The 22,900-nt window shown below is 44.1% G+C and overlaps 1 protein-coding gene across 5 annotated transcripts in view; it reads left to right on the forward strand.

The window, feature by feature from the left end:
- Positions 1-5,312: 5,312 nt before the first annotated feature.
- SETD5 (SET domain containing 5) overlaps positions 5,313-22,900 on the forward strand; it is a 39,500-nt gene continuing 21,912 nt past the window's right edge. For 3 of the 5 annotated variants that reach the window (XR_004253702.1, XM_032194000.1, XM_032194003.1), the window contains exons 1-12: positions 5,313-5,437; positions 9,078-9,183; positions 10,029-10,240; positions 10,561-10,619; positions 11,021-11,208; positions 12,253-12,291; positions 13,830-14,072; positions 18,922-19,070; positions 19,380-19,497; positions 19,922-20,031; positions 20,314-20,563; positions 20,780-20,860. Coding sequence is in view for 4 of the 5 variants with exons in the window: in XM_032194000.1 (XP_032049891.1) it covers positions 5,367-5,437; positions 9,078-9,183; positions 10,029-10,240; positions 10,561-10,619; positions 11,021-11,208; positions 12,253-12,291; positions 13,830-14,072; positions 18,922-19,070; positions 19,380-19,497; positions 19,922-20,031; positions 20,314-20,563; positions 20,780-20,860 (1,626 nt within the window). In the remaining variant the exon portion in view is untranslated. Of the gene's footprint in view, positions 5,438-9,077; positions 9,184-10,006; positions 10,241-10,560; positions 10,620-11,020; positions 11,209-12,252; positions 12,292-13,829; positions 14,073-18,921; positions 19,071-19,379; positions 19,498-19,921; positions 20,032-20,313; positions 20,564-20,779; positions 20,861-22,900 lie in introns of all 5 variants that reach the window. The other 2 variants (XM_032194001.1, XM_032194002.1) reach the window with 2 other exon arrangements.

The raw sequence follows: 22,900 nt of genomic DNA on the forward strand, positions 1-22,900 counted from the left end.
CACAGACGTTTGCCTGTTCCCCTTCACCCTGTGGGAAAAGACAGCGACAACCTCACATTGTAGAACCAGCACACCAGTCAGGATGTGTTCCTCTTGCTGCAGCCTTCTTCCCCTGCTACCATCCCAAATCAGATGCTTGTAGAACTGTTTTGTTTTTATTTTTTCCTCTTTTTTAGTTTCATTTACTTTGGTAAATTTTTCTATCATCATTTCTGTGGAGTCTTATTTATAGTAGACCTTTCTTTTCATCTTCCATTGCTATGGATCTTTCAGGAAAAAATAGAAAAGAGTATTCTCAAAAACAAAAGCATTTTCAGGAGTTCACCTTTATTTCATTTTTGAAATTATCATTTTAAATACTTTTTGCATTTGAAAGAAGTATTTAATTCTTCAGCATTTGAAGAATTTGTCATCTTCACCAATGACTTGTTACGCTGTGGGATAGAGGCAATTTAATGCAATGTTTTTAGCACAGAAATGGGCCGAGAAGTACTTCTGTCTCTTGAGGTTTTTTTTATCTTCTCCACCATTACTATTTTTTAAAGTTTTATTTTGATGACTAACATTTCGGAGGTTTAGCATTTCATGGAGACTGCTAGATTTTCAAAGCGTTGTCTTGTGAAACTTTCTTAAAACAAAGGTTATGAGGACATTGATATAAACTTCTCTACTGTGATGATCTTTTCCTTTACACTGAGGTTGTTACTCCTTTAAAACATCAGCTCTGTCACCATCCTGCTCAGCGGACCGTGTGTGCAGGCCATGCAAATGCAGCTAGGTCTGTGCTCATCAGCGTGGGGCACAGGCAGAGCTACCTGGTGTCTGCCAGCCACCTCTTCATGTAAGCACACCTCGGAATAATTTGGTCTGCCACGGATCACTGCTACTCTGTAATTTGCTTCCCCTTTCTAATTTGGTATGTATTTGTTTATGGAATTATCCTTCTGTGTGAATCTTCAGCCAATTTCAAATCAATATGAATTAAACTTTCCAGTAAGCTTTCACGGTGCCAATGAGGTGTTTTACGAAAATCCACACGAGCCCTTGTCTCGAGCCTCTGCCTCCTGGCTGTGCTGGACTGTAAGGAATGCAGTTGAGTTGTCCTGCAGAAGGTATTTCTGGAAGCAAAATCTGCCCTTCCTTTATCTCTTACTATATTTTTCTTTTATCATAATACCTGATATCCTTAGCAATTCCAAAAGAAAAGCTCAGGCTGTTTGTCTGCAAAACAAAGGGGTTTTGCACAACTTCTTGACTGCTGAATCAGCAGCAAAGTTTTGAGGTTATTCTTTCTGCTTTTCTGAGGAATCTCCCCAGTCCCAGGTCAGTGGCTGAGAACACTTGAGTATGCATTTTGTTATTTCTTGCTTGACGGTTTAATTTCTTTCACTTGCTCGCTGTCACCACTGACGGTCCCTTAGGGTGTAGTTTGCAGATGAGGTTAACTAAAACCAATGTTTTCTGAGTCAGATAAAATGATGGAATCCCATGGGCGGACATGATGAAAATCTCTTACAATATCTTAAACCCAGTTTAAACGAATTTGACCAAAGGATTTTCAGTTTTCAGCTGTTTACCGAGTTTTATCAAAATCAGTTTAGCTCGCTTGTACCTCAGTTTTAAACACGGCTTACGTGGCCTTAGCTGAACTGCTTTATCACGCTGACTTTAGCTAAGTAGGTGTATTTGTAGACACACGTTGAGGTGGCTTCCAGCTTTTCCTTAAGGTGCTTTACGAGGATGGGAATCATCCGTATGATTTCATACCTTGTAAGGAACAGCCTGACTGATACATCAGTCGGTGGGTACCAAAAGCTGATGGAGATGAGCTGTGTAGTAGAGGCAGCACTGTCGCCTTTCCTGATCCTTGACTCCAGGTCTTGTGCAGCGTGGTGAGCAGATCGAGTCTCACTGGGGTGTTGCATTTTGACACGCTTAACGATTTTTAAATGTTGTTCTTGTTCTGAGAGCTTGTTGGTGCTTTTGTCGTGGTTCTCCAGATCCCAGAGAACAAGTGAGCTGTGAAACAAATTTATAAATAGAAGTATTTCTCTTTGCATATAGATACTTACATATAAAAAAGTATGATAATGGCAAATACTCATATTAATACATTTTTTATTTAATTAACTCAGTCTTTCCTTGCTGCTTAGTGAATCCAGCATGTTTCCAGGGCAGAGCTAAGCATTTGTATTAATAGACTGAGGCACAATTCAGGTAAAACAGAATAAATTGGAGTTAAAAGTCTTACAGATTTGTCTACTCTGCCTCTGTGTAGGTGTCCTTATGGAACAGCATGTCTGAAATTCTGGGAATTTGATGCGTTTTTTTCTGAGCTGGCTGTTTTAAACTGGCGAAAACCCTTGATCTGATTCTGTTTGCACTAAAGGTGCTTGCCCTTCTGTGAGTATCTGCCCTTGACATGGGGTTTGTAGGTGTGCTGGAACAAACAGGCAGTGCCTGCTGCGCTTCGGGTGGACTGCCCTCGTGTTTGGGTGCCGCGATGTTTGGAAACGGGACCTCTGCAGAATGGCAATTGAACCACTTCACATTTACGTGACATGTCCCATGGATTTGGACTGCAGGCTCTCAGCGGCACGAGTGGCGAGAAAAGTTTCCAGCAGTAAATTTTCTGTGTCTGTTTGATTTGTAACACGGAGGGCAGCATTTGTGGAAGGGAGCCAGTGCAGTGCTGCTGCTGTTGCATCCGAAATGGTTTCGAAAATTAAATTTACTGTTCGAGCAGCTGTTACCTAACCTTTGCTTGGCCAGCTTGGATTTATTACAGTCCTTCCTGTCGATATAGGATGTTACCTGAAATAATTGAATAGCATGTATTTGCATTTTAGCTAAGGCAGCCGTTTGTGATTTTGGTGTGTGACCTGTGCTGAGCCAGTCGGGGACCATGAAGCTGTGGTGGTGGTGCAGGTGGATGGATGCTCGACTCAGCTCTTGTGATGATGCTGGGGAAGCCCAGGTGTCTTTGTACTGGTGTTAAGGAGGCAGGAGTGTAGTATGGGGGCAAGAACATCTTTAAACACTGCATTTTCGAAACCAGTTAAGCATTATTTACCCACTAGGCCATCAAAATTCCTGTTCCCATTTGATTTTGAGAAGACTTGTATCATGAGAGAGAGACGTTTGTGCTGTGGTCCGAAGCTCACTACATTTGCATTAAGATTTCAAATTTTAGGAAATCTTCCAGTGGCACTGGAGAGAACTTCCTGCCTTTTTTCTCCTGTCCAGCTGTATATTTTTGGGGATAGGAGGCAGGCAGGAGTTTGGGGATTGTCTATACAGGGAATTAACCGGTGCCATGGGTGAATGTTTTGATCTCAACCCCTGTTTTCTGGGCAGGCTGATGTTTTGGGTGTTCCCAGGGCAAGCTTCATGAAGACCACACTGTAATCTAGCCTGAAGGTGGTGTGGTCTTGGACAGCACTTCGGATTTGTCTCAGCGATTCATTTTGAATGTTACATTGTCAGAGTTGAAAGTACACAGAAAACAGCAGCGACAAACAGCAAAATCTGAGAGCTGGCGATTGTTGGGCAAGTCCTGCTGGATCAACACAAAAGCAATTGAACTGGAATTCGCCTTGTCTAACCTTTTTTGTTTGGCATTTCGTGGTTCTCCAGCGCTCTTTCCCAAAAGTGGGAGTTGCTGTTGGGCCGAAACGGCCTGCTATTTGCAGCGTTGGTGGTGGGAGGGTTTCCTCTGAGCAGTGACCCAGAACTTGTCCCGCTGAGCCCAGGGCTGACATGGTGTCCTGTGAAGCTCGGGTCCAGAGACCGCGCCTGAAACCCTTGGGTCCTGCTGAGTCACAAGTAGGCAGGAGCTGGAATTTGTCCTGATTAAATCTCAGGCTGCTGCCAGCTGGGGACGGTCATGGCAAAGGCAAGAGATCAATAGGGTAAAGAAACCTGAGTGAGTATTTAAAAAAAACTATACTTTTTTATTTCATTTCATTTTTTAAAGGTTTCTATGTCCCTTAGAAGGAAAGGGTACTCCAGATGCTGTGAAACCTGTCCCCCCCTTTTCCTTTAACCTTTACCCGGTGTTATGTGACTCCGTGTTAAAGCAGGATCGGTGTCTGTAGCTCCCAGCTGCATTTCAGCAGCACAAGTTCTCATCTGGTGTCAGTGCGGAAATCACAAGTACAAGAAGGGGTGAGACGCTCCTGAAAGGAACTTCTATGGTTATTTTTCATCCAGAAAACGCACTCAAGGACACCTGAGCTGGCTCAGGCTGCCTGTGGGCTTGTCCTGCTCTGTTTTTTCATCTGCCCACCTCCCCACGAGGCCGTCGCTTTGGGGCATAACAGGGAGTAGCCACAGACCGCTTGGAAATCATTCCGTGCCACGTCTGTAGTTCGCCTTATGCCTGTCGTATGATCAGGAAGAGATTTCTCCTAGGGATACATGCTGAAAAAGGGAAATCTGTCCCAGCGATAAGACGAGTGCCCTGCCTTTTAAGACAGAAGGGAGAGGCAATATAACGTGTGGCACCTCTACTTGCCAACTTTCACTTCGTTTGCCCTTGGAGGGGGAGTTCTGGCATTTCTGGGGGGTGTGTGAACAGCAGCAGGGCGGTCCCAGTGAGAAGCCCCCTGCCCACAGCTGCAACCAGGAGCTCTGGGGCCTCGCTGACCACGGTGAGGGCCGCAGGAGGCCGGGCGGAGGCTGCCCAATGCCTCCGTGACTCACTTGCTGCCTGGAGCCTGACGTGGCCCAGCCGTGGGGAGAGGACCACAGGGACCCCATGGAGCTCACTGCCATCGGTGGCCGCCCAAAGCCTCGCTGCTGGCCTCTCCTGCCCTGCTGTGGCACAGCCTCGTCGCCCGTTCTGCCTCCTTGTCCTCCCCGAGCGGGCCGTGGCTGCGGCTTGTTTGGGGAAGGAGTGGGGAAATGCCGATGGAGGGCTGCAGGCAGTGGGTGACAGCTGCTGCTCGCGTGCAGAAGGAGCTAGGAGGGTGCTTCTCCGCTAATTAGTGCTAAGTTTAGTTGGGGGGGTTATTGTTATTGGCTTTGTGGTGGAGCGGATCACTGTGTGTCAGTCCAAGGCTGTGGGGGAAAAAAACACACACCGCCATCTGCCTCTGCCCCCACTTCCCTGGTCCCAGGTGTGAAAATAAAGCACATGCAGCGTGCCACTTGCTGTAAGTCTAATTTCTGCTCGTCTTTTGCTGAAAGCCTTCTCTGGGGGCATACGGCGGAGACCTCGTACCCATAAGGGAGGTTCAATGCTTTGTTTCTCCCCGGCAGGTTTCCCCATGTCCGTGACGTGTTGGCCGAGGCTCTGCGGCTCCTCTCCGCCCTCGGAGCGGCCGGTCGCTGCCCTCTGGACTCCGTGATCCCCGACGGGCGTCATGAGCATTGCAATCCCTCTGGGAGTCACCACACCAGATACGTCCTACTCCGACATGGCCGCAGGATCGGAGTGAGTGTTACCCCGCGGAGGAGCAGGGGAGGGTGGCTGGGGGCTGCCTCGGGGTCAGGGCCGGTGCTGGTCCACTGGATCTGAGATGGTTTTGAATGTTTAACAAAGGTTTTGTGGAAATTGGTAAGTTCTAAGGAAAGTTGTAAGAGTATGAGGCACTCAACACTGCTTTTTGTATCAGCTCGGTTAGGAAGTCTGCGTGCAAGTGCATGTGGTAGTGCGTTTGCACTTGACGTTGGCAAGGTACAAGCCAGCTCCTTTTCAAAAGCTGTTGTAAATGAGAGCTCAGTATGTTGGGCTTCCCTCTCAGCAGAGCCTGCTAGCTCAGACTCAGTACCAGTGCATACGTGACTGATTTCTGGAGCAGTGCAGAGCTTGGCTGGAGATGTACAACAGCATCACTCTGCGTAGACGCCTTTATGTGTGTTGTTCTGCCCTTGAGCATATTCCGAGAAGTGCAGCTAGGTGTGCAGACCTTCAGGGTTCCCATCACAGCACTCTGCCTTTGTAGGAGTCAGGAACATTTCAAATCCTGAAAATATTGTGATCTTTTCTTAAAATGCTTGTTAGAATGGTGTTAAGTCGACTGAGTACTGTGTTTTCACTGGGGGCAAGAGGAAGGGCTACCACAAAAAGGGTTATTATATCAGGTATGGACTGTAGCGTCTATTTTTCCATAGCAATTCCTTTTTTTTTTTTTTTTTAAAGGACATTTTGCAGATCTATTTCCGCCATGTATTATTTACAGGTACCTGCTGTGCAAATACCTGCATGTCAGATTGATCACTGTAGAGCAGATAATGCTCCAGACTGCTAATTTTGAGCTGTAAGAGCAGTGGGCTAGGCTGTGAATCATTGTTTTGCCCTTCCATCTTGCCCTGATTTAAATACAGTCTGACTACACAGTCGCACTCCCTGCAAGACTGCTAATGCTCTTTTTCATCTGTCTTGGCACTGGCCCCACTGTAGGCATTCTTCTTTGTGAGGCTTCATTCCACCACAAAGTCCATATTTTTATAGACTGTTTTAAACGAGGAGTCAAAAATCTAGTAGGTCACTCATCTGCAGTAGGGATCTGATCCTTCAATTTCGAGACTTAATATTCAGTACTGCTTGTCACATGCTTCTCCCACACCAGCTCTTTAAAGACTCAACATCCAGGAATTTTAAACTATTTATGGCAGGAGAAAGAGTGCTAAATAGTTTGCTCGTGTACTATGTGCTTTGCTTTCAGAGCTGAGTGGGATATATCTATGCATGTCCTTTGTAAAATTTAAATATCAAAAGGCTGTCTATAAATCCTCTGCAAAGCATTTTTTCCACTGGCTGTAAGAAATTTGTAGGTCCAACTTGAGGCTAGGCTGGAGTTCTTTGAAAAAGGCTTTTGAAGATTTCTGAATTGGCTTCTCTCTCCATTTTCTAAAAAGTGGGAATGCCAGGACTTTATTCTCCTGGCTTTGCATTGAGGCACTGTTACTTTACTGCTGAAGTGTCCTTCGTGAGTCTGTTCAAAGTTAAGGCTATCCTCCACTTCTCCTTTGAAATTCTACAAGTTTGAGGCGTGATATCTGTGCTACCTGAGCTTCTTGTCTCTTAGAAGGGATTTCAAAGATGTGCATCATGAAAGAATGGGAAGGTAAAAGCAAAACTAGCTGGCCCTCTTAAGGCTGAGCTTTAGCATCCTCCTCTGGCCTCCGATGCCAGAGGGGAAGTGAAAATGCTGAAAGATGTTTGTGTTGGGTGATCTCAGAGGGTGATAAGGAGGCTGCAGAGCACTTTTGCATATTGGAAGTTTTTGAAGCTCCTTGGAGGGTTGCTGGTGAGGAAGCAGGGCCCCAGCATTGTTGCCCCTGGACACCGTTGCACCAACAGTCCTGAAGTTGTATTGTTAGTGCTTGTGGCAGTGCTGCTGGTGTTCCAGGCTGGCTGTGTGAATCTGAGTGACTTGGGCAGAGGACAGATCTGCTGTTTAGTCTCTCTCCCTTCTGGTATTCCTTCTGAAAATAAATTAAACCTGAATGGATTTAAGTCTGGGCCGGTCTGGAAATCCTGAAGGGCTGTTGTTGTGAAGATGCAGCGAGGCTGGATTACGTGCCGAGCTCAAGCTCTGCATCCTGCCTTTTGTTAGGGAGTGTATCCTCGGAGGGGTGTCACCGCCTGTGTCTGCCTCTGCCTTCAGCTGAGTGCAGCTACGTGAAAAACAAGCTGAATTTATGATGTCATGCAGCTCGGTTCTGAGCTACAGGAGTGGGATTTACGCAGGTTAAAGGCTTTCTGCAGATCTTTGCACAGTAAATCACTGCTCCTTCCTGTGGGAAAGACGGGGCTGCCTCGCTCCAGAAGGAGGGAGCCCGGGAAGTCGGTGTGAGCGTGTAGCAGGTTTAGTGGCAGGGTGGGGCAAACTGCACTGCAGCAGAGATTTCAAGTGCTAATAGGAAGTCCAAAGGGCACAGGGGTTATTTTTCTTGGGTGGTGCCTAAACGCTCCCCCACGCGTGACCACTGGCCTGTAGTGTTTGAGTGCTGCTCGATTCCCACTGCCAACCTAAGACCCACTGAGAATCCTCCGAGATCTCACCAGAGCAGCACAAGTCCAAGGTAAAGTTCTTCCCTTCCTGCATTTTTCTTTCCTGCTTGCTCAGCTACCTGCGGTAATTTTGAAGAGGATTTCAGCTGCAGACGTGATTCAGTAATATTCTGCTGTATTCTGGTATGGGTCCTGCTTCTGTCCTCTGCAGAGATTTGCTGATGTTCATCTCCTGCTTGGGGGAAAGCTCCTAATAGGTGGTGCGTTGCCTTGCTGGTGTTCTGTCCGTAGCTTCATTATCTAATATTCCCTGCATTGAATTGCAGCTGTCCCTTCTCTGAGTAGGGTTTCTGCAGCTTTCTGCTGAGGATATACCTTTCATTTTGAGCTGTTTTTTTTCACCACCGTGTGGTGGAAGAGTGCATTGTACCTCAGCAACAAATTTCTTATTCAGCACATTGCACACACCGTGTTGCTGTGTAGAAAGAACAGGGTAAATCCGATTTGCCTGTGGCCGGTGTCTGTCCAGGTCATGAATTTTGTAGCCCCTTCGTAGCAGGAATCTCCAGCTCCCAGTGGCTGCTGTCGGGACAGCTGCAGGTTTCGTGCAGGCTTTATCATGGGACGTTGGACTCGGCTCACAATTAGTATCCAAGAGAGAGAGAAACGAGCGCAGATGCAGGAAAGCCGCTTAGCTGCTATTTGAAATAAGCTGTTGTGTAGATAACATGGCAGTACTGTTCGGTGGCTTTGAGATTAAGCTGGCTGAGTTCAGATACGAATGCCAAACTATACCCAACTTCCTTAACCATAAGGAAAATGAGCTTCATACGTGTTTCTTAATTATTATTTTTTTTAACTTCTCCGATTGAGACCAAGTTTTATGTAAGAGGAGTTATACAGGGTGGCCCTTACTCAGTTGCTTCCCTCTGTTGAAAGCAGGTTCATCCTGTGCAACGTTGGCACACACGGTGCCTGGTGAAGCTCATAGAACACCTCGATTTCACAAAGTTCCTTCATTTTGAGCTCATGTGTTGAATAGAAAAGAGCTGTGAAATACTGGCACTAAAAATGATGTTCTATTGATGGGTTTTACTTCTGGCCCTTTCTGCAGCCCAGAGTCTGTGGAAGCTAGTCCAGCTGTCAGTGAGAAGAATGTGTACTCCAGCCACGGCTATGGGGCCACCCAGAAACACAGCTATCGCGGGCTGCCTTACGCAGTGAGTACTCTCTCTGCAGTGAATCAGCTCTTTACTGTCTGCTTTGCTCTTTTTCTCCTTGTTCCATAGCTTTGCCTGTTAAGCTTCAGGAGATTTGGCTTATTTATTAGGGAACTCTGAGTTACAGCTGAGTTGTGCCATACATTTTGCATTTATGTGTTTATTATTTGTTGAAGCCTTGCATACTTTGTAGCAAGCTTTATTAGTGTTCTAGGTGATAGATTTTTTTTTTTAACTGAATGAAGTGACTATGTATGAATATATAATATTTTTCTGGCAGTAATTTTATGCCCTGTTTGGTTTATTGTATATTATTTATGCTTGTTTCAACTGCACAGGTCTTTACATTGATAACTTGTAACTCTGAGAAATAAGGAACAGTCAGGAAGGTTTGAAACTCTGGGATGAACAGGATGTCACAGAATCGTTGAGGTTGGAAGGGACCTTTTGAGACTGGGTAGTCCAACCCCCCTGCTTAGGCAGAGTCAGCTGGAGCAGATTGCCCAGAACTGTGTCCGGTTGGGTTTTGAATATCTCAGCAGACAGAGACTTCACAACGTGTCTGGACAACCAGTTCTGGTGTTTGACCACTGATGTCATCTCAGATGATTAGCAGAGCAACGGTTAATGTTGAAGTAGCCTGGTGACTTTCCTAGGTTTTGAATTTAATTCATTGGCGAATGTAATTCGTGAAGTAAACCATTCACCTCCTTCAGAGCTTTACCTTCTTGGTAGGTTGAGGAATTCAGTTTATTGTTTTACAGCGGTTGTTAAGTAATAACCTGGGAAGTTTCTAGGCATCATATCTTCACATTAAAAGTAGTACTGCCAATACTCGTTTTCAGGATCATAATTACGGAGCCCCTCCTCCTCCAACACCGCCAGCCTCCCCTCCTGTCCAGACCATTATACCTCGCGCAGAACTGAACGGCTTGCACTCACCTGATGAGGAGAACTCCGGGGACAGTGAGAGCTCCTCAGAAGGAGAATCAATTCCCACTTGGTGCCACTGCAGTGTCTCCCAAGATGGTTTCCTCCTCAAGTGCGAAAAGTGCAGGTAAGCTTTGGTGCAGTGCAGATCTGGACTGCTCCACGTGTTGACTTCTCAAGCCAAGCTTTGTCACGTTTGGGCTGTGGGACGGACTTCCTTTTGCTAGCTGGAGCGTTCTTCCCAGTGCTTTACCTAGTATTGACCCTCCTCCTTTGCGTTGTCAGCCTGACAAGTGTTGGTGGCACCAGGAGTGGAGATGAGGATGTTAGATCGATGTTCTTATCATCCTGGGCCCCACTGAGGGCACGCATCTTGTGACATCCTGTTGAATTTCAAGTGACTTTACTCCTACAAACCAGCTTCAATTGTGCATTCTCGTTTGGCAGAGGAATGAGCAGGGGGAAGGTGATCAGACTCCGCCGCCGGAAGCAGGACAACGTGTCAGGTGAGTGAGTTTGTAGTTCTGATAATGGTGACTTTTGCTTTCTTTCTGCAAGGCCTTTCTTTTTGGCTGATGCAATCATCTAGTTGTAATCAGTGCCTGCTAGTGTTCTGTACCCACCAACCACTGGGGTTTTTTCATTCCTTCTACCTCAGCTCAGTTAGCTCTTTGGGAAATCAGGTTATCTTGTGAACAAAAAAGCAAAACGTTCATCAGGGCTAATCTGTGAGATACCAGGAGTGTGGGAGACCTGTTCCCAGTTTGGGAGGGAAAACTGAAGTGGTTCAGTTTTCTCAGGGACGAGCTGTGTATTGTCAAGTAACCTTGGTGAAAGCAGATGAAGGGGTGGGCTGTTCTCTGTGGGGTGAATTACAAGGTTGCTAATGAAACACTCCGCTCTATAGGTGGGGACAGCAGTGCAACTGAGAGCTGGGATGAAGAACTGTCTCCCTCTACGGTGCTGTACACAGCTACTCAGCACACCCCTACGAGCATCACGCTGACTGTCAACCGCGTCCGTAGAAGCAAACCGAAGAAGAGGAAGAGGAGTACAGAAAAAGCTCGCGCTGCTCCAAAGGCCAAAAAGATCAAGGTATGTGGAATGAGACGAGGTTGCTGTAGTTCCTCCCAGATGCTATGTGGAATACTGTTGAGAGCAAGATCACAAGCTGGGAATAAATGAGAAACTTGTCCTATCAGGAATTGCTCATCCTGGTGTAATAATGTGACTCCTTAAATGTGTGACCTGCTAGAGTATGTGGCTCTTAGTTTTAAAATGACCTTACTGGAACTCCACCCTTATTTTCCCAACACTGTCCATTCGTGCTCAGAGGCTTGAGCTCGCATATTTTCCATTCTGTATTAGGATTTGGGGAAATAGCTCCTGGAGTCTGCCTGCTTGTAGCAAAGAAGCAGCTTGTGAATGGAATGAAAAATGAAGTGAACATGGCATTTCTTAGCAGATTATGTTAGGAATCTGGGCTGCAATGCTTCTTGGCACTGTTCTTCAGGGACAGAGATAGTGCCTGTGTGGAGAACTATGTAGGTAGTAATGAGCATTTGCTGAGGGATGGCTTTACTGTCTTGTTTGTGAGGGTTTGGAGACTGAAATAATTTTAAATTGTCTGTATTGGAGCATGAGGGAGTGAGCAGCTGGTTCTTTCCCATCATCTGCTAGCTTTACCATGATTTTCCCCAGGTTTAGGTTTCCCTTGAAGTTGTTCTGGTAGGCACTAATTAAATAAAAGACTGGAAGCAGGAGCCTTGTGAGGTCTCCGGGTATCTTGTTGTGAACCAGTTTGATTCTGTTGTTGGCCCTTTCTTCTGTAGAAGCAAGCAGGGTCAGTCAGGACAGGTTGGGTTTTGATCATGAGATTTTATACCAAGCATGAGGCAGGCTTTTCAGTTCTGAAATCCTGGTTGTCAAGCTTGCTTTTTTTTTTTTTTCAGTTTTCATTGGATTTGCATTGCAGAATCTTTTTTGTTCATGTCCATTGCTTCTTGTGTAGGTCTTCCTGTAATTCTTGCCATCTGTTGTTAAGGGTTGTTCGGTTGCATAAGATCTATTGCCGTTCAGGGGCACTAATTCTGAGAAAAGGTTATAAAATATTTTTTTCTCTCCTTGTTCCGGGGACAGGCTTTTCGAGAGGGCTCACGGAAGTCTCTGAGAATGAAGGTGAGTGGAACTGAGAAAGCTCTGTGACGGTGGTGTGTGAGTTGCTGTTGGTTTGTGTTTTTTTTTTCCCCCCTGTAATTTTGTACTTCTCTTGGTTTGCCTGGGAAATTTCTGATTGTGCTACCAGAATCAGAATGATCCTAAGCCTTTCTGTGCACTAAAAGCAGGCCTGCTCAAAAGGTTATCACAGGAATTACCCCTTGAACCTTGCTTTTGCTTCAGATAGCCCATCACTTTCTGTAATGCCATCCTGTTCCAAGAGATAAGACTGATATATGACACCTGGGAGTGAAATGTTTGATGTAAGGATGTAGAACTGGTTGTGGCCACTCTCTTGTGAGGTCAGCTATCATTTGATTGCATCAAAGATATTTTAAGCTTGGGTGTCGTTAAGTAGCTCAAGTTTAGTGTTGGAGTCCCTAGCAGTGTTGCCTTGCTTCTATCCACATCCTATTACTTTGGGATGAAAGGAATGATACATTTATCTCTTTTTGCATTACTGGTAGGTTTGGTTAGATGATAGAAAGCTTATTTGACAAAAAAGGGGGAGGTAAACTTCACTACAAGCACAAGAGTTGTTTTAAAGGTCCATCAGTTCCATCTAACCATAGTGCTGTGGCTCTTAGCAGGTGGCTCAGAGGAAAAAGGATGATTTTGTGGTGTGTGCACCTGTCTCCATAGTACCCAAGTGCCTGAAGAGGATAAAAATGCATATAATTTTTGTGCTTGTAATATGTATGATGAAAGTAATGATTATTTTTCAGTGGTTCTGGTCACTACTAATTCAGTGTCTCATATGTCTCAGTCCTAAAAGCCAGTTAAGTTGTTGACCTCTGGAATATTATTTGTTCAATTATTTAAATTATTGTCAAATAAAGAGTGAAGCGCTTTTTTTTTTTTCCTACCAGCTTCTTTTTTTCCCCTCCCTTACAAGACAGTATAAATGGATTACCTGATTTCAACCTCTCTTCTTTATGCTGCTTAGGACTTGCAGTTTTAACCTTCTGAGTATTAGCTTATGCTGTACATTCAGTTTCTTGAAACCCTGGTGACCATTTAGCTTGAAGGTTTTAGAAGTATTTTGGGATCAGTCACTGCAAAGATTGAGATACAATCAGCATCATCTAGCATTTTGTTGGACGTGAGTGGGTTGAATGTAAGACAAGCTTGCATGAGATTTATTTGCATTTGTATGTTCTGTTCCTGTGCTTTTTTAATCTGCTTAATTGTTTTTCCAAATTGACTTAAAAAGGACTCTTTTCTGGCCAAGTGCTAGCTTAATTTTCTTGTATGTAGCAGTGCCAATACCAACTCTCAAGGGGTCTTAGTCCTTCACAGAATTGTCTGTAGATTCCCAAGTGGCACTGTTGTACAATGTTTATGGAGGACAGAGGTTCTGAAAAAGGTGTCCTCATAACCAATGCTTTCATAGCTTGGAGTGGGTTTCCCTTTTCTGTAGCATATCCATATGCTGAGCGCACTGTGGGTAGGTTTTTCCCGTTGTATGCTAGCTATTCACCCTTTGCTGTTTGGTGCAGAACTCCCCTTCTGAAGCACACGCCTTGGATGAAAACACAGCTGAAGGGTGGGAGAATCGAATACGGCTCTGGACGGATCAGTATGAAGAAGCCTTTACTAACCAGTACAGCGCTGACGTGCAGAACCTGTTGGAGCGCCATCTAAACTCTAATAAAGAATACGTGGGCAAAACTGCTATGCTAGACACAATCAACAAAACAGAGTTGGCCTGCAATAATACTGTAATTGGGTCCCAGATGCAGGTAAGAACCGATGTGACAGAAGTGGGGTAGGTCAGATCCTCTGGTTTCTAGGTTTAGGGTGTGGGCATGAGTGAGCAGGAATACAGCAGCTGTCAGGGTGTAATGTCAGACCAATAGGTATAGATTTGATGTGAAACGAAACAGAAGAAATACCAGTACCAAGACGTGAGACCTACTTTGGGTCTTCATTGGCTGGAGGCAGAACCGGATCTCTCGCTTTCCCACTTCGTGGAAATGGGAAACTTCCTACTTTCCAACTGAAGCTCATTGTCTTTTTTTTTGTTGTTGTTGTTCATGTTGCACGTGAAGCTATTTTAAAGAAGCTTTTCAACATTATGTCAGACTGCTGGGTGATTACTTGGACCTCTGGTGGCTTTCAAATACTGCATGATTACAGTTTGATTTTAGGGAACCGTCTCTACCTAATTCTGTCTCTTCTGAGACATGCAGTGATTAGGGTCTTGCTAGCTTTATGCAGCGTGTGTAGACAAGGAGAAACAACAAAAGGATGTGTTTGTGTGGTGTCCATCCTCCTTCCCACTGTTCTGAGCTGATACTTCATCTGATCTGAGCATTATCGAACAGGGAGCAGCATTCCCAATCAGTTCAGGCATCGTGGGGCTTCCTTGTCCGGGAGGAATGGAGATAGGTGGAGTTGAAAGGATGGGCTTCACTACCAGATGTGGGGCACCTCTTCTGTAGAAGGGGAGCAGTCAGAAACCTGCCTATCAGGTATATGTTTGTGCTTGAATCATTCTTGTTTATATCAGGTGACTCAGCTCCCTGTGAAGTTCATGTGTTCCCTCCCACCTTTCCCTCTGCTTTCATCTAGGTGAAGCACAGCAGGCACAGCACAGATATTGCCAGTAAGGGAGAGTGCAGAATGAGGACTTTGCACCCAACTTCCTTCCAGTCTTGCCCCTAGTTCTACAGTAATAAAACTTGGGGGGAGGAGGTGTAACCTTTCTACATGGCTGTGTGAGTGGTCTTCCTAAATGGAACAACTGTGAGGAAGTACAGGGAGGGAAACATTCTGCTTCTCTTGAAGTTTTAATATTTTCTGAGTCTTAAAGGTAAAGTCAGCCATCTCCTTCACATGAATTTTAGGAAAAGCCCTGAAATAAATAATAAAACAGGCTGGGTATTTTTTTGGTCACTTTCACAGAGTACAGCAGGACAAATGATTATAAAAGACACCATACATAAATGTGTTTGTTCTTGTCATGCTCTCTTGCCCTCTCCCTCCCCTATACAGATGTAGATTTTCCCACAGGGAAAAGCGACCAGCATTGCAAATCAGAAGACTACAAATGCAATATATTCCAAAGAAACAAAAAGATAAAGTTGCAAAACCTTTACAGGGAGCTCAGGGAGCTGAAGTTACTCTGTACAAGTTACTCTGTACAAGCTGTATATAGGTAGCTATCATTCCACATGCCGGGGAAGTACAAAGGGACTTGGTGGCTATGTAATATCTTGGATACTGAGGAAGATTCAGGTGGCTATCCTGGGCTGCTGCTGCTTCTCAACCATTACATCCTTCTTTTCATCTGCTCAGCAGATGGCTTTCACAGGTGTGGAGTGACCAGGAGTACATGGTCTCTCATCCTGTGCTTTATATTTTTGTTCTACTCATTTGTCTCGTCTCTGTTAGGTAAACTGAGAAGGTTTCTCAGTTCGCACCAGTTGTCATCTAACTAAATGTCACTACGGGATATGAAAATAGCTTATTTTTGGGTGATGAGGAAATAGGTATTTTAGGGAAAAACAAAAACAAAAACAAAGTAAGGTGGTGATGTCAATGTGCAGATAGCAGCTGTGTGTAGGAGATGGGTATCATGGCTGCTGTGCTTGGCCATAAAGACTCTGGAGAAACTGGAAAGGAGTAAAAATAAAATGTCATACATGCCTTGTGTGCTCTCTCAGTTCATTTAGCTTGGGTAAACAATGAAGCAAATGTAGCCCATGTACTCTCAGGGAGGAGAAAAAAAAAGGAGGGAGGGGGTAGAGAATCTTCCCCAAACTAGGAGTAGGAAGAGGTGCGTTAAGAAGTTTGATGCAGGATATGGGATTTTGATCGGTGGAGTGATCTGGACAAGCCAATTCTCACGTGCCCAAAAGATGCAAAGGGAAACTTGTGCAAACCTGAGGCTGTCTGGTGTTATGAGTAAAAACAACTCAGGGATCAGATGGTTGATAGTTTGAACATGCTGAAGCACTTCTCTGCCTGCTGTTGCCAGAGCAAACCCAGGGTCAGTATTTGCCCTTTGTTGCTTCTGATAATTGCTGACTGGAGCTCAAACCCCTGATTGACTTCACATACTGAAGTGAAGAGCCTTTAGAAAGTAAAGCCACTGAGTATTATGCAGATGTTGCTCTGCAAAAATATCAGAACAGTTTTGTCTGATTACCAGTCAGCAATCCCTAGCCTGTGACGTGAATGAAGTCATTTGTTCTTTTCACACATGAAAGCATGGCAGCTAATCCTTTTCATATTTCTAAATTCAGAGATCGAAAAACAAGCTGAGCTAGGATCTTATCAGAAATGCTGTGAGATCATTCGTGTTGTACCAAAGTCAGATAATTGTGAAGTTCTACAGATGCAGCGATTCTCTTTCCTCCATGGGCTTTCTTTTTCCTTCCAGCACCCTACCTCATCCCACTTGTGTGCTCCAGGCTGTTTTCCAGCATCAGGTGACAGGTAGCACAAATCAGTCATGGGCCAAAGGCAGGAATGAAGGCTCCCAGATGCTGTTCAGTTTTCTGAAAGATTCTAAGAGAAATTGGTAGAGTTGTAGAATAATTTAGGTCCAAAGTGAACACTGCAGGGCATCTGGTCTGTCCCTCCTGCATAGAGCCACCTTTGATAAGGAACTAGGGGTGGTATAGGAACAAAGCTGTTGGACAGGAGGCAGGCTGTGTCTCGGTTCTAGTTTATCTGCAACCTTCAGGTACTTCTTCCTTATCTCCTTCCGTCACACGCTAGCAAATCTGGTTCCATTTGTTTACTCTACTGCTACAGTTGGATAATGCAAAGTGGATCCAGTGTTCTTAAAACGATTTGGCCACAGAATGCTACTGTTCTCAGCAATGCAAACCATCTTATCTTTCACTCATGTCACGAGGCTGTTGATCGCAAATCAGGGCTAGCAGTGTGACTTCTTGGTCGTAAAATCTTATGGGTCTTTTTTATGCCAGCTTAATGGTTTTCTCTGGACTTGGGAATGCTCTGTGTGCTCCTGTCAGGATCCAGGATATGACACCGTGCAGGGCTTCTCAGAGTCTCTAATACATTCAGGTTTTTCCAATTGCCTGCAGATACAGTGGCATAGAATTGTTTGCAAGAGATACACCCTGTAGGCATGATAAATGTAGTGCTGGATATATCTCTACGAGGAGATCTGGAATAGCAAGACCATTACTCCATCTGCATAGGTTTCAAATGAATATTTTTATAAAGCTATTTTTATCCTGAACCTGAGAGAAGTCGACTAATAGATCTTAATTTACTGGCTGCTCCAAGATCTGCAGTATAATGTATTAAAACAAAGAAAGCTTCCTTCCTCTCAAAGACATTTATTCAGAACACATGTAAGATTTTAACAAAAGAGAAGGGTAAAGTCTGTGGTTCAATGCTCTCAACACGGCCAGTATGGAGGGTTTCATTTGCTTCTCCGTACTGAGTACTGCCTTAGGGCATTAACTTTATTTTTATGAGGTTAGAATGTCGTCATTCTGCCGTTGTCCTAATAGAGCCCTTTCTTAAGCCAGTGGGATTTTTATCCAGATGAACAGATTGCTCAGTAGCTGTTCCCAGCTAGAGGGCTTCATCAAGAAAACTTGGGAGCTTTCTTTTAACAAAATCATGTGTTTTACTTCTAATTAGATAGATGAATGTCATTATTGCTGAAGCAAGAACACTTATGCCACAATTCAGCCCGGAAAAGTATCGAAAACTGTCCTTATGAACAGTGAATAGCATGCTTAGGGAGGAGCAGGCACAGCTCTTGTGGTGAGGCAGTCAGCCATCTTCACTTAATTTGCAAAATTTCCCATTTTTTTTGTGCAGAGAGATTCAACCTGTTAAGCAGGAAAAATACTTTGTTTTTATGGAAGAAATCTTTTCTGTGTTGCAGTGCTTATAATATCCCCTCCATTATGCCATAAAACCTCTTTTTTTGCATGTCTGTGCTTAAAGAAGAGTGTGGTTTCATACTGTCAAGACGTCTTGTGAAAATCCATCGTAATAGGCTTGAACATGAAGGAGATTCAGCAAACTGTCAATATCTGCTTAAAAATGTATTTCTTCATGGTTTAAAAAAAAATAAAAATCCCCAGCACTGGTTGAACAGGAAGATGAAGAGAAGATTCTGGATGGAGATGGAAATTGACAGCTCAAGTCTTTGGCTTATTAGCTAGAATTACCATCCCCTGCAGAAGGAAAGGCTTCTGTTTTTCCTCTGAGTGTGTGACAACCCACAATTTAGGGAAGATTTGAGTTATTCTGGCTGTTAAAGTGGCCATAATTGCAGAGCAGTTCCCTATTAGCAGCAACTGACAGGTCTGGTTATACCTCCTAGCTGCAAGACTAAAACGCTTGGTCTGATGGGTTTGTGAGACTTACTGTTGAAGGAAAGGAATGAATACTCTTTGTTCTTCATAAGTATTATCAAGGTCATTGGTTATTGCTAAACTGTTACAGGATAAACAATATATTCACTGGGTGTATGTGCAGAGTTCCTGGGTGTTGCTACTAGATTAATTTTTATTTTCATGCAGGCAAGATATTCTCCGTGAATTACAGGCCTTAGGTTTTAGCGCTCATATTTTGTTCTGGTTTTTGTTACAGCTGCAGCTGGGAAGGGTGACTCGGGTCCAGAAGCACCGGAAGATCCTGAGGGCAGCGAGAGACTTGGCACTAGATACCCTTATAATTGAGTATCGAGGGAAGGTTATGTTACGACAGCAATTCGAGGTCAATGGGCATTTCTTCAAAAAGTAAGAGTACTATGAATTGATTAGTATGAGAGAGCATCATGGCACAGGGAGACTAGCGTCTCCATGGGATAATGCACGCTTACAGGGCCCTTGTCAGCTGTGCCACCCGTAAAAAAGTAAATTCAAATACACAGCCTCAGCTTGATGCTCTGCTTACAGACCAAAACCCTCTGAAGTAAATCTGTTCAACTCTGCTCATGGAAATGCATAAGCCTCCAGAGCAGTAGTACTGATGGAAGCACTGTTTCCTGTTATAACTGCCGTGGGAATTGGGTATTTTGGGATTGAGACGTTCTGTTACTTCTCCAGGCCATATCCCTTTGTGCTGTTCTACTCCAAGTTCAATGGCGTTGAAATGTGTGTTGATGCCCGCACCTTTGGTAATGATGCCAGGTTCATCAGGCGTTCCTGCACTCCAAATGCAGAGGTAAATTCTCTCTTCACCATCACCATAATTGCAGATAAGTTTTACATAAATTTATTGCATTCTCTTGATGAATATTCAAACTTAGAATGCAGTAAAAAGAGTAAATTCTCTGCATCTCTTGCTTGTTTGATGGTTCATACTTGGAACAGGAGATCAGAAAAAGGTTGGGAATGAGTTTTTCTGAAGGGAAATGTTTCTTTCATGGCTTTCCTCTGGCTGCAGAATGATAGGGTAAGCAGGTGGTAGGAAGTGTAAGTGCAAAAGCACAGGATAAGAGCAGTGAAACAGGCTTTTCCCTGTGGAGATTTTTAGGATAATTATTCATGTGGTAGATAAGAGCTACTTTACAGAAGGAGGCTTCCCTCTTGGAAATAAGAAGTGCAACTTGTGGAGATGTTAGTTTCTCTCTGCTTTGTTCAACAAGGTTCGTCATGTGATTGCTGATGGGATGATCCACCTGTGCATCTATGCTGTTGCCACCATTGCCAAGGACACAGAGGTTACCATCGCCTTTGACTATGAGTACAACATCTGGTGAGTCCTTCACCTCGCCCAGGAGCTCTCCACTGCCCTCCTGGACTGGACATCTTCCTCCAGCCCTTTCCTCGCATTCTACATTTTGCTCCGTTTTCTACTGAATTGCATTTTCCGGCTATTCTGTCCAGTTCTGCTGGCATATTCTACAATAGAGGCCATAAGGTAGCCTGCTGTCCTTGCTTTGGCACGTGGTGAGATGTTTAGTAGGAGATGCATTGAATGTCTCTGTACAAGGGTTGAGAAATGAAGAGTGACACGAATTATGTTTGTGTTTTGGAGCAGCAACTATAAAGTGGACTGTGCGTGTCACAAGGGGAACCGGAATTGCCCTGTGCAGAAACGTAGCCCAAATGCTGCAGAACACCTACCTCCACCTGTTTTAGGCACGCTGATTGGGGCAGAAACACGCCGGCGGAAAGCCCGTCGAAAGGAACTAGAAATGGAACAGCAGGGCATTGCATCGGATGAGAACAGCAGTCAACAAACAGAGGAAGTTCCAGAGGGACCTGCGGCGGTCAGTGACAATGAGGTAAAACACCAGATACTTCGTCATTTTTTGTTGTTGTTCGGTGTTGTGGAATCTGAACCACTGCAGCACTGGTGTCCTCAGAACAGAAAGTGCAGTAGTTTTTTAAACCCTTCACTTTTTTAAACCCTTAGCACCTTATTTTACCATAAGAATCTTGAAAACTGTAAAACAGTATCGTTGTTTGTTTGCCATAGTAATTCTGGCCTTTTCTTTTAGGTGGCAGATAAAGAGGAGAAACAAGAAGGGGAGAAAGAGGAGTCTGTAGACGAACAGGGAGCCTTGGTCCACAGCCGACGGGCAAGTACCTCTCTGTTTATCATTCCCCTTAGGACTTGCTTCATGTAGTGACCAACAGGTCCGGTTGGTCATTTCACTTTTTTCAGCACAAATTCCAGCTGTCAGTGGACATCAGTAATTCAATTTAAAAAAAAGGGGGGGGGGTGAGGGTTTGACTCCACAGAGGAGATTTATGTTGGGCCACTGCAGATGAGAAGGTGCAGGACAGATTCCTTTCCTGGTTGAAAGGTTTAACTGTTAGTTTCAGGGCTGTTTTATAGCCTAACGCGTACCTTTAAGAAGACAATCAGCACCAGGTTCAAAAAAGGTAATTGCACCCTTATGTGCCTGTAGTGCCCTTCATTTTACCAGCGCAAGAATTTATGGAGCCGTATGATGATCCAGAACCTTGACCCACTTTGCTGGGTTAGGTTTGTTAACCTGTATCTGTTCCACATATGGTTTGACGAAATGGTTGTGCAGACACGTTGCCATGAGGGAAGGGTGTAGGATAAAGTGGCAAAACTTGGTAAGAGGAGTAGGCTACCAGCAGCCCTATTGGCACATCAGGAAAAATTCCTATATTTTTTATTAGGAAATTCCATTGTGTTCCCAAATTGTCCTTGTTGTCTTGATCAAAATGTTTTAGTGCTGTTGGGTCTTTGATAACACAGAATATAAGAAAGCCGAGAAGGGACTATTATTTTTATTTTTTAATATTAAAAAAAAAAAGGCAGTGAAGAAAAAGTGCTTCCATCCTTCTACCAGGCAGCAAATGTATCAGAGCTAGGAGCCTTTCCTTTGTTCACCAAATACCCTAACCATTGCGCTTTTTCTGATCAGAGAGAGGATCTTCTGTGTGGAAATTTCCTGAGAATGCTTTAATTGTTAAGGTAGTACAGCAAATTGCAGAGCCCAGGGCCGTCTAACGGATATCTTTGGATTATCTCATGGATTTCTTAGAAGGGGCAAGATAAAGCAGTTTGTTTCTGCTGGAATTTGAATAAAAGTAGTCTTCCGTCATACTGACCGTAACCCTGGAGGGAATATTTTATTTTTAATGCAAGGAAGTTGGTCTCTTTCTGGGACAGTATAGTTCAAGAAATCTCTCAAAGCGCAGTGTTAGTTTCCCACGAGCTTGTAAGCCCCGTTGCTGTATGTGTGTCACCAGTTAATCTCCTTTAATGAGATTGTTTTCTATATTTGGCACTGGGTAAATACCTGTATCTGTAGTTTCCACAATTTTTAAAATCTGTTTTTCTGTGTGCTGAGTATTTTTTGGAACAAACTGTAATGGCCAGGCTGCCGTGATTGAGTATTGCTGTGTGCTTTAAGACGCTTATCCCCCCCATGAGAATTCCTAGAAGGCACCTCATCCCACCCCTTAAAATTGACTTGATTCAGCTTGTCTGCCAGTCACTGCAGCATTATTGTACTGGGCCTTTTATATGCGTAATTAACAATTATTTCTGACACAGCTAGATGATAAGATTTCCTGTCATTTGTTTACCTAATAAATACCTTCTTTTTCCTCTCTGCCTCTCATGTTCTGTTATTATTATCCACTGTGTAAGCTGCTTGGACAAAAGCTTTTATTTTCGAGCTGGGTGATCTCCTGACAGTTTGCACGGTGGTGTTATATTTGCTGCAAATTACTGATCCACTTACTTCTGTTGCCTCTGGCTTATGTTTATTTCTAATGCTTGTTCATTAGCAAGTAGCTCCATTTGTTTTCAGGTCACCTTTTCACTCTCCTTATTCTTCTTCAAGGATTTTAGTTCTTCAAAATTATATGTTTCCTTGTGGCTATTTTATAAATACAACTCAGTAGTATCTAAGTGGGCCTATTTAAAAACAATGTTAGTTCTTCTAGTTACTCTATGAACACATGATTATGTTGTTGGTATTCTGGGAAATTTGCCATGTTGAAAAATTCAGTTAAAAAAAAAACAACACAGTTTCCTTCTGTCCCCTATCTGGCTCTTGTGTCACTGCTGTTTGGCAGTCATTCTGCCAACTGTGCTGCATCCCATCTCTGCTCTTGCATCCTTTTCTCTACGT

Source organism: Aythya fuligula, chromosome 10, assembly GCF_009819795.1.
Source record: "Aythya fuligula isolate bAytFul2 chromosome 10, bAytFul2.pri, whole genome shotgun sequence".
In the NCBI taxonomy this organism is placed as follows: Eukaryota; Metazoa; Chordata; class Aves; order Anseriformes; family Anatidae; genus Aythya; species Aythya fuligula.